Below are 11125 nucleotides of genomic sequence, written 5' to 3'. Positions count from 1 at the left end.
ACTGGCTAGACTATTCATGGGGGTGGAGAGTGGAGGAGAGAATGAATGAGATGGATCTTGCTGTTTTACTGCGTGCCTGAATCTCTGTGCTTTTGCAGGCAAGGAAGATAGACCTGTCAAGTTCTCCTGAGACAAAGAATTCCAACGCATTGGGGCCACCACTGAAAATGCCCTGCCCTGATTCCTTATTGGCTTGTACCAAAGACGGAATGCAGAGCAGTATTTTGACACCGTATCTCATGGGGATAGTCACAAAAGGACCATTAAAGGAACGTCAAATACTGTCTTATACAGAAGACAGCTCGGTATTGCCTGCGTGGGCTGCTGGCCTAGCTTTGAGACCGGGTTCTCTCGCAGGTCTACCAGATTTAACCTGAGAGATCGCTGTACCACAGAGATGCAATCTTCAGTTCACTATCCGTGTATTGTATTTGCTGCAGTAGTGAAGAGAGGAGTATTTATGCCCATGTTGAGATGGTGCGATTTAACTTTATTTGGTCTTTTTCAGATAGCAAAACTATATGATAGTTTGTTAATGAGTCTTGATCCTTTTATTTAATTTATTAAAAATTGAGCTGTATTCTGAGCAGTGCAGCCATGCCATTTACAGCATAAAAGCTGCAGCCATTGATTCTTTTTCTGCATCACTATTGCATTTCTTTTACATTACTACCTTATTATGCTGCATTTTCTGGATCAGTGGCGTAGCGTGGGTTGTCAGCACCCGGGGCAAGGCAAGTAATTTGCGCCCCCTAACCCGTGGATTTGCGCCCCCTAACCTGTGGATTTGCGCCCCCTAACCAGTGGATTTGCCCTAACCCCCAGATGTTGCGCCCGGTGCGGCTGGCCCCCCCTGCACCCCCACGCTATGCCACTGTTCTGGATCTTTATTTTTTAGAATAATCTCAAAGTGGGGGGAGTAACCCTAAAGCAAACCATTATGGATACCCAGTGCTTTTTTGCTTTTTTAAAAAAAAAAAGTTTAGGGGTACTCTCATTTTGAAAATCACCATTTTATAGTTCAAATCGGGGAAAATAAATACAGTAAATGGACAAAAGTACAAAGAACATGCATTACACTGGGAAACGAAGTGAAGTAGCTATTGGAGGTGGTAACAACGAAGCTGACCAATAACCATGCTAGATTCCAACTCCTACTTCACACATTAAACGCCCGCTTCTGTCTGAGACTCAGGAAACACCGTGACAGGAAATGAGGCTGCCATCGAGGGTAGCAGAAAAAAGCACTGTGAATACCTCCAGCTCTCCTCTCTCCACTGCTGAATGGAGGGTTGTTCAGCTGAGCATTGCTATAATAATAAATTATTATTATTATTAATTCCCCGCCCATCTGGCTGGGTTTGCCCAGCCACTCTGGGCAGCTCCCAGCAGAATGTAAAAAACATGATAAAACACCAAACATTAAAACCTTCTCTAGACAGCTGAAAATGCTTAGCACTTTTGGAAGCAGATTCCATAAAGGGGCACACAACAATGACTGAGTCCCAAGAGGAACTATTCTGTTTTCGTCTTCATAATGATCCGAACACGTTTCCGACAATACAATAAACAGCATAAACAGCATTTGACAGCAATGAATGTGAAGAGTGCCATGCAACCAATCAAGAAGATGAAGACGTCCAGGGAGTGATACTGGTACCAGGTCAAGTGATGCGCAGCTACTCTCAAGTGCTTGGCACCTTTGTGGCGCATGACAAACTCAATCCAAAAAACAGCCCGGTCCAGCGGCTTTAACAGTTGGTCATGGTGGATCTGTGATAGCCTTAACGCATTTTCCTTATATCTGGAGGAAAGGAAGGTGGGGGAGAGAAATAAATACAAATTGAGATAGGCAGAGGCGTAGGAAGGTCACGTGGTACCCAGTGCAGAAAATTTATTGTCACCCCCCCCACACACATTGATTTATATACCATATTTTTCGCTCTATAAGACGCACCAGACCACAAGAGGAGGAGGAAAACAAGAAAAAAAAATATTCTGAATCTCAGAAGCCAGAACAGCAAGAGGGATCGCTGCGCAGTGAAAGCAGCAATCCCTCTTGCTGTTCTGGCTTCTGGGATAGCTGCGCAGCCTGTATTCGCTCCATAAGATGCACACACATTTCCCCATACTTTTTAGGACGGAAAAAGTGAGTCTTATAGAGCAAGAAATATGGTATTTTTTTGGCCTGCAAAAATGGTTTTATGTTATTTCATATTTTCTTACAAGGGAATAATAATAATTAATAATAATAATAATAAACTTTTATTTATATTCCCCCTCCCCGACCGAAGTCGGGCTCAGGGCGGCTAACATCAGATACATAACACTGGTATAAAATCAAACAGTAATTAAATTACCTCCTAAAAACATGTCAAAATCAAATTAAAGTCTTATTAGACGGCTTTCCGCAGGGTTGGGCCTGGGAACAGTAAGTGCTCTACTGAATTGAAATTTCCGCCTTCAAAACATAGGACAAACGGCCAAGTAAACAGCTATTTTCGTGGAGGAGGGTCAAGATATTAACTGATATGCATGGAATTTCAGATATAGCTATATAATCCCTAGTGTAGTAAGACCTTTGGAGCTGGCATTTTTTTAAAAGACAGCTTTTAAATTCCTAGTAGGGCAGTAATTGTTCCTTGATAATTTGTCACCCCCGTCCATGATGACCCCCCCCCGCTCCGCCCCACCTTCCTACGCCCCTGGAGATAGGACCAGAATTCAATTTTTGATTGCAGTTTAGCAAGCACTGTAGCATTAAAGTCCTTGATGATTACCCCCAAGATTAAAAACAGCTTTTAAAATCCAATGTGTGGGTGCATACTTGCCCGGGTGAGGTGTGCAAGCAGGGTGCAATGCATGCCTTGATACTATGGACATTGATTTGAACCATTCTACTTTTTACAGTAGCATTTTGAACACCATTTTGAATTTATCCTTACAGCAACCCTGTTAAGGAGACTGCAGTGCAATTCTAGGAAAGTTTGCAATTCTAGCAAAACAACAACGGGCTCAGTGCTAAGGAGCAATACTCTTCCACAATCAGCTTTTGACACTTGGCATGGTTTCTGCAAATTTCCACAGGTAAGCTGCCATACACCTGGCCCTGAAGCAATCTCACATGCATTCTGCAGGCTAATGGAGACCACTAGTCATCTCTCACTTTCAGAGGAGAAATAAAAAAAATTTCCTTCCAGTAGCACCTTAAAGACCAACTAAGTTAGTTCTTGGTATGAGCTTTCGTGTGCATGCACACTTCTTCAGATACACTGTGTATCTGAAGAAGTATGCATGCACACAAAAGCTCATACCAAGAACTAACTTAGTTGGTCTTTAAGGTGCTACTGGAAGGAAATTTTTTTATTTTGACTATGGCAGACCAACATGGCTACCTATCTGTTTCAGAGGAGAGTTTGCGATTGACTCACGTGGCGTTGAGAATGACAGCCTTCACAGCATCCACTAAATCTTCGGCTTCCATTGTCTGGATGTCCAGCCCAACAGCCATCCCTTTTGCCTTCATGTGCTGAATATTGTCAGGCTGGTCAGCAAACATAGGAATCCCCACTGTGGGAACGCCATGGTAAATAGCTTCATAAATCCCATTGATCCCACCATGTGTTATGAAGGCTTTGGTCTTGGGGTGTCCTGGAAGGAGAAGATGAGACTCTGTTGACTATGGGATGATAAAAGTAGGTTATTAGCATTGATTCTCAGCAGCAGTGCCCAGCATAGTCCAACTGTCAGGCAATCTCTGAAGATTGCTGTTCACTATACATATGGTATATGATGTATGGAAGTGAGAGCTGGACCATGAAGAAGGCTGATCGCCGAAGAATTGATGCTTTTGAATTATGGTGCTGGAGGAGACTCTTGAGAGTCCCATGGACTGCAAGAAGATCAAACGTATCCATTCTTAAGGAAATTAGCCCTGAGTGCTCACTGGAAGGACAGGTCGTGAAGTTGAGGCTCCAATACTTTGGCCACCTCATGAGAAGAGAAGACTTCCTGAAAAAGACCCTGATGTTGGGAAAGATGGGGGGCCCAAGGAGAAGGGGACGACAGAGGACGAGATGGTTGGACAGTGTTCTCGAAGCTACCAGCATGAGTTTGACCAAACTGCGGGAGGCAGTGGAAGACAGGAGTGCCTGGCGTGCTCTGGTCCAGGGGGTCACGAAGAGTCGGACACGACTAAATGACTAAACAACAACAACCACAACAAAGAACTCAACGCTGACCCTGGCCAAGCACACAACAACATTTTTGTAAAACAGAGAGAGTTTGTAGTCCCTGGCATCCTGAATAGTGGAAAACGCAAAGCACCAAAAATTTAGCACTGTCTGGGGGCTTGGTTTTCCCTGGGGTGTGCCCCATATGTTTCCCCTGCCTCTTCCTGTTATGGGAATGGTTGCTAAACATGGGAATCTCCACTATAGGAATACCATGATAAATAGGTTCATAAATTCTTCTGGGTCCACCATGTGTTATAAAAGCTTTGGTATTGGGGTGTCCTGGAGAAGGAAGAGGAAAATTTACTCGATATGAAATGGTTAAATTATAATTGATCTTCAGCTATAGCATTCCAGCTTAGTCCACATGCAATGCTATCCCTGAATGTTGCATATAGATATATCCTCAACAAGAAAGCAGGCAGCACAGAACACAGGAGCACAGTAAACTTGCTGGTTGGACTAGAAAACACTACAGTTCTATGATACTACTGAAGTGTAGATGGGTTCCAATGAAGCAAGGCAAAGTGATAACCGCCGGAACCTTTATTGAACTAACAGAACTGGACAACAGGGGCAGAGCAACTGCTTATATACAGTGGTACTTCGGGTTACATACGCGTCAGGTTACAGACCCCTCTAACCCAGAAATAGTACCTCGGGTTAAGAACTTTGCTCCAGGATGAGAACAGAAATTGTGCTCCGGCAGCGCAGCGGCAGCAGGAGGCCCCGTTGGCTAAAGTGGTGCTTCAGGTTAAGAACAGTTTCAGGTTAAGAACGGACCTCCGGAACGAATTAAGTACTTAACCCGAGGTACCACAGTACATTTCTGAATGTCTGAGCCACTCCCAATGTGAAACCTAAACCTCTAAGCTGCGAATCATAACTCAGAGTTTCAGGGCCAATGGCAGTGGCCCAAATCCTGAAATGTTCTATGGTTGGATTGTCAAGTATCGAATCAGGACACAGGGGCTCAGAATCCCTAGTCCGGACTCAAGCTCAGGCAAACACAGACCACTGGATACATAACAACTACCATTCTGTGATCAGGAATGGATCAGAATAGAACAAGGGGAGAATGCTCATTGCTGTCATGAGTGAGGAATATGGGGATGGAGGAAAGATATTTCCAAGGGACTGGCAGAACACAGCAATGAAGCCATAACTGCAACAAGCATGAGGTATCTCTCACCAAGAAGATCATTTTGTGGTATCCAGTCATAAATCCTGGTGTTGGCACCTAAAGTTTCTGGTCTTTTCCCTTTGTGGCGCCAAAGAACCTGGATTAGAAAATAAGAGGAAAGCTTCCATGACTCCTACATTCATAATGTACGGGTAAAATTGAAGAAAACAAATAAACTAAAAGTTATCCAGAGCAAATTCCATTGTCCATCATCTTCTCTATGAATTATTCTGCACTAATAATTAACTCTCATAACATTTACAGTGGATGCTCAGGTTGCGAACGTGATCTGTGCGGGAGGCACATTCGCAACCCGCAGCGTTCGCAACCCGCAACGCTGCGTCTGCGCACACATGGGTTGCAATTCGGCACTTCTGCGCATGCACAACCGCCGAAACCCAGAAGTAACCTGAAAAAACGCAACCTGAAGCATCTGTAACCCGAGGTATGACTGTATTAGACAAGACAAAAAAATTCCTTCCAGTAGCACCTTAAAGACCAACTAAGTTAGTTCTTGGTATGAGCTTTCGTGTGCAAGCACACTTCTTCAGATACTGGAAGGAATTTTTTTGTTTTGACTATGGCAGACCAACACGGCTACCTATCTGTAACTGTATTAGACAAGGATAGCTTCAACGTCTAACACAACTCCAATGTATTTAAGTAGATTTCAAGAAAAGAAAATCTTTAATGTGTTTGCAGTAAAGGGATGCAATTTCACAGGTCAGTTAAGGGAATTGGGACACCATTTTCACAAGTCCACTATATAACTTTTTGTTTTTGTTTTCTATACCAAACAACATGAACACTGACCTTCTGTGGAAGCTGGCTAAGTGCCGATGCAACCATGTTACTCTTTTCATCCGTTAAGTTTGCAACAAGAGAGCCCAGAGAAAACACCACAATGCCATGTTCCCCTGAACTCTGGACAAATTCTTCCATTTCCTGTCAAAAGTTCAAAGCACATTTAAAAATAAATATATTGACAAGTCACATTCCTCCATGTCTTTGCCATTTGAACCTGATGCATGAGTAGCAATGTGAATATTTTTCATGATATTTAATGTTGTGAGGGAGTGTTTGGGAAATGATCTTTAAGTTCCAGCTTCCAAACTGTGCTTTAGGCTCCATGGAAGCCTATTAGAGTTCTAAAGGTAAAGGGTAAAGGACCCCTGGACAGTTAATGTCATCTGCTTAATGCTGGCCAGCTGGCATAGATAAGACTCCGGGCTCCCAGCCAGTTCCAAACTATTTGATTTATTTGACAAAGAAGAAGAAGAAGAAGAAGAGTTTGGATTTGATATCCCGCCTTTCACTCCCCTTCAGGAGTCTCAAAGCGGCTAACAATCTCCTTTCCCTTCCTCCCCCACAACAAACACTCTGTGAGGTGAGTGGGGCTAAGTTCAAACGTACAGTGGTGCCCCACAAGACGAATGCCTCGCAAGACGAAAAACTCACTAGACAAAAGGGTTTTCCGTTTTTTGAGTCCTTCCGCAAGACGAATTTCCCTATGGGCTTGCTTCGCAAGACGAAACGTCTTGCGAGTTCTTGCGAGTTTGTTTCCTTTTTCTTAAAGCCGCTAAGCCGTTAATAGCCGCTAATCCGCTAAGGCATTAATAACCGCTAAGCCGTTAATAGCCGCTAAGCCACTAAGCCGCTAATAGCCGTGCTTCGCAAGACGAAAAAAACCGCAAGACGAAGAGACTCGCGGAACGGATTAATTTCGTCTTGCGAGACACCACTGTACATCTCCAGCATTACAATTAGCGTCCTTCCCCTTGTGCACAGTTGCTCCCTCTAATCTTACTTCCTCCTTTTCGCACCCAGCATGAAAGTCTGCGAAAACTCCTCCCCTTACTTCCTCTGTGTACAGCATGACTTGTCCCAGGCTCATCCTCCTCCCCCTCTACGTCAGACTGACTATCAGACGACAAGCTGCTGATAATCTCTTTAGGCTCGCTATAACTGCTGGTTTCTGTCCTTTCATCTTTTCCCATTTGCCTCTCCCTGACAGTTAAGTCCAGTCAAAGGCGACACTGGGGTGCGGCACTCATCTCGCAGGTCATGTGGCCAGCATGACTAAACCACTTCTGGTGCAATGTAACACCGTGACAAGTGCCAGAGTGCACAGAAATGCCGGTTACCTTCCTGCCACATTGGTACCTATTTATCTACTTGCACGGTTGTGCTTTTGAACTGCTATGTTGGCAGGAGCTGGGACAGAGCAACAGGAGCTCACCCCATCGTGGGGATTCGAACCGCCGACCTTCCAATCGGCAAGCCCAAGAGACTCAGTGGTTTAGACCACAGCGCCACCCAGAGAGCAGAGTAGACAACAGACAAAGTCACTGGTCACTCCAGCTGCAGACACCTTTTCTCCACTTTTTCACCTGTGCTCTTCACATCAGCCTGAAAAGCAGAAATTAAACAGGCCAAGTTCTTCCTGGCACAGTTATATCAGTGATGATAAGCTTCCATCCTGCTCATTCACTACATTTGCTACACTTCTCAAAATGTATAATTCACTCAGCAAGAACAATGGGACCTTCTCTCAGGAAAGCACGCCTAAGTGAAATTTGGTTTCAGAATTACCTCTGGCAAAGGCTTGGCTGGCCGACACTGCAGACCCCCCACAAACTCAAAATTTGGTAGGAGAGGCCGTGGGAATTCAAGGTCCCAGTAGGTACGGATCAACCAGATTTCCGCTTTCCCCATCACTTCACACTGAGTTGTGGGTCTCCCTGTCGAATGAGAAAGAGGAATGATGTTACATTCAGCTTGTCTCTCCTTCACGTTTTCAACATTTCCACAAATAGTGAAAGCTGGTTCACACATTACATTTCAACTGGACACCTAAAAAAAGTAAGAGATGTGAACAGGAACTGGGGACAGAAAGAAATACATGTATTATGAGCACTCATTCATTAGCAAGCCTGGATTGGCTATGGCTCCTTGATGGATATTCTTTCAGGGGTAAGTCCAAGTTTTCTCTTCCATAATGTTAGAAAGAACCAACTGGCCTGAAGTCAGCATTGGTAGCTGAATGTGCACCAGAACTAGTGACAATCTACTGTATTGACAAACCAGGCCATTGGTTCAGTTCTTGTTACTGAATTCTGCAAAGAACCCTGTGCAGATACTATCTGTTGCAGCTTTTGGTTCCTTCAGTTTCCTTGACTTTCTTTCCCCCTCAATATTACTGATGCATTGATAACACATCTTCCCCTCAAAACAACAACAACAGTGTGGTGGTGATCACACATACAGCTTTATGAAAATTATCTTCATGTGGTATCTTCCTGATGTGCAGGAGCTAAGGATAGGTCAATTGTGGCTGCTCTCAGTTTCTTTCTTCCACAATAAATTGTCCACATTAGTGCATTAAAATGTCATTCATTTTAAAAGTTTTCACAAAAAAGTGTCACTCCTAACAGACATGTTTTTGTATGCACTTTTGCATATTATACACATCTTTGCAAGCAGTTTTCCCAAATATACAAAGCTATTCTCACAAATGTATGCATTTCCCTGCATGCTTCACATAACTTACACATTTTTGTACAATGTTTTTGGTCGATTGAACTGCATTGCAAAATTCAGGTAACTCCAGTTTCAAAGCATAGTTGTGTGTCTGTCACTCCGGGAAGTGGAATTTACATAGGTTTACAATATCAGATCAAGTTTCTCTGCCATCCATTGCAATAAGACACATCAGTAAAATATTGCACAGAAGGATCCTGATGAAATAATGGATAGAACTACATAAAAGTTGCTTGCTCATCATTTGTTGAGCGGTGGAAAAGAGCAGAAAATGTCTGTTCTTCAACTCCAAAGCTAATTTTAGATATGATTCTAGTTCAATTTGAGCTCAGGGGGAGTTGTACAGAAGGCAGAGCAACTGGGGAAGCAATATAAGAACAAAGCAGGTAAGATTCACTCCTCACTCCCTAACAGATGATCAGGTCTATTCCCAGCTGACAGTGGCTCTGCCCCAGAATGAGGCCTTTCCAGTCCTGCTACTAGGAGGTCCTTTCTAACTGGTCATGCCAAGGACTGAAGTTGGAACCCTTGACCTCTTTAGAGCATCTACTCTACCAAATAAGGGAGCTGGGCATGTTTAGCCTGGAGAAGAGGAGGTTAAGGGGTGATATGATAGCCATGTTCAAATATATAAAAGGATGTCATATAGAGGAGGGAGAAAGGTTGTTTTCTGCTGCTCCAGAGAAGTGGACACGGAGCAATGGATCCAAACTACAAGAAAGAAGATTCCACCTAAACATTAGGAAGAACTTCCTGACAGTAAGAGCTGTTCGACAGTGGAATTTGCTGCCAAGGAGTGTGGTGGAGTCTCCTTCTTTGGAGGTCTTTAAGCAGAGGCTTGACAACCATATGTCAGGAGTGCTCTGATGGTGTTTCCTGCTTAGCAGGGGGTTGGACTCGATGGCCCTTGTGGTCTCTTCCAACTCTATGATTCTATGATTCTATGAAATAATAACAATACTTTGGGAAGAAGAAACAAAAACAGACTTACCTAAAACCTGACTGTAATAAGAGTCCCAATCGCCATACCAGGTCTGGAAAACATGGTCTTGCACGAGGTAAGATATTATATTCTTCACCCTTTCTCCAAAAGACATTCTGTCTGTGAGCCCAGACAAGACAGCCGGGGCATAGGAAGGAGGGGCAGGTATCTTGCCACAGTGTCTCTCCACTGTTAGGCCTGGCGTGAACTGCAGGGTGTACACAAATGGGATGTCCATTTTCACAGCAATCAGGTCACCACAGGGTGTCGCAGGGTCTGCAAGGAGCACGTCGTAGTTGCTCTTTTTCAGGCGGGCCATGAGTTCCTGATCGGCCAGTACATTTTCACACTTGAACTTATGGAATTCATGTACTTTCCTCATCATCTTTCGCATCTCTTGGTAAAACCTGTAGAAGGTCAGAGCAGTTGGCTTGTGGTCCAGCAACAACATGACGAATTCCTCAAAGAATGACTGGGCCTCATCCTTTCCATAGGGCACAGGGAACACCTCAAACTTGGCAGCTGATATATCATCACTGGGTTCGATTAAGATGGACGCTGATGGGGCTAGGATGCTGACATTGTGACCTCTATGCAACAGTTCCTGGATAATGACCTTGATATTTAGCCAGTGGCTGGCATCCTCTGGCCAGATAAGCACATTCCCACAGAAAATGTTTCCTACTAAGGCAAGCTGAAGTATTAACAATTGAATTGCAACTGTTCTTGCTGAGGTGGGGACCATGATGTGATTTTCTGGGAAAGCCAAAGATTCGTCTTCTGTCACTTGTCAACAAAGATTTCATTCAGTGCATAAAACTCCTATTCCACACCCTACTTCAGAGAAGACTTTTTACCAAGTGTGTTGAGTCTTGATTTTTAACTGTCCAGGTGGAACACTGTTTGAAGATTTCTGGAATGAGAAGACAAATGGCACAATCCATCTCCATCACTGTTTCAACTGAATGAATGATGTTTTTACATAACCATAACCAATACAAATCTACTACCCACGCCAAAATAATTACTCGAATATCATTTTATTCAAATAGATGATACACCTATCTTCTCCTGGGCTAAATCGCTCAGGTCCTTGGGGTATAGGCTAATGGCAGCTGTTCCAGTGGTGTAGCTGCCTCGATATATTTGGGGGTATAGGATTGTTCATGGAGTTTTCTTGGCAGGGAT

General features: G+C 43.8%; 1 protein-coding gene across 1 annotated transcript; it reads right to left on the bottom strand.

Moving 5' to 3' along the window:
* Positions 1-1394: 1394 nt before the first annotated feature.
* On the bottom strand, positions 1395-10771 carry LOC310692370 (UDP-glucuronosyltransferase 2A2-like). The gene is made up of 6 exons (XM_083473263.1): positions 9947-10771; positions 8008-8156; positions 6229-6360; positions 5425-5512; positions 3432-3651; positions 1395-1804 (listed from the first exon to the last, which is right to left on the bottom strand). The coding sequence occupies exons 1-6, from the start codon at positions 10680-10682 to the stop codon at positions 1516-1518; spliced, it is 1614 nt and encodes a 537-aa protein (XP_083329389.1). The 5' UTR covers positions 10683-10771; the 3' UTR covers positions 1395-1515.
* Positions 10772-11125: the final 354 nt, after the last annotated feature.

This window comes from Podarcis liolepis (assembly GCF_965112155.1).
Source record: "Podarcis liolepis genome assembly, chromosome: 13".
Classification (NCBI taxonomy): Eukaryota; Metazoa; Chordata; class Lepidosauria; order Squamata; family Lacertidae; genus Podarcis; species Podarcis liolepis.
The sequence above is the reverse complement of the archived record's forward strand: the minus strand, read 5'-3'. Positions and strand labels throughout refer to the sequence as shown.

Excerpts from the sequence above, each read along its gene's own strand:
- LOC310692370 (XM_083473263.1), bottom strand. The coding sequence starts at position 10,682 with ATGGTCCCCACCTCAGCAAGAACAGTTGCAATTCAATTGTTAATACTT. Across the intron at positions 6,361-8,007 it reads CAGCCAAGCCTTTGCCAGAG|GAAATGGAAGAATTTGTCCA; the intron begins GTAATTCTGAAA and ends AACTTTTGACAG. Across the intron at positions 1,805-3,431 it reads GCTGTCATTCTCAACGCCAC|ATATAAGGAAAATGCGTTAA; the intron begins GTGAGTCAATCG and ends CCTTTCCTCCAG.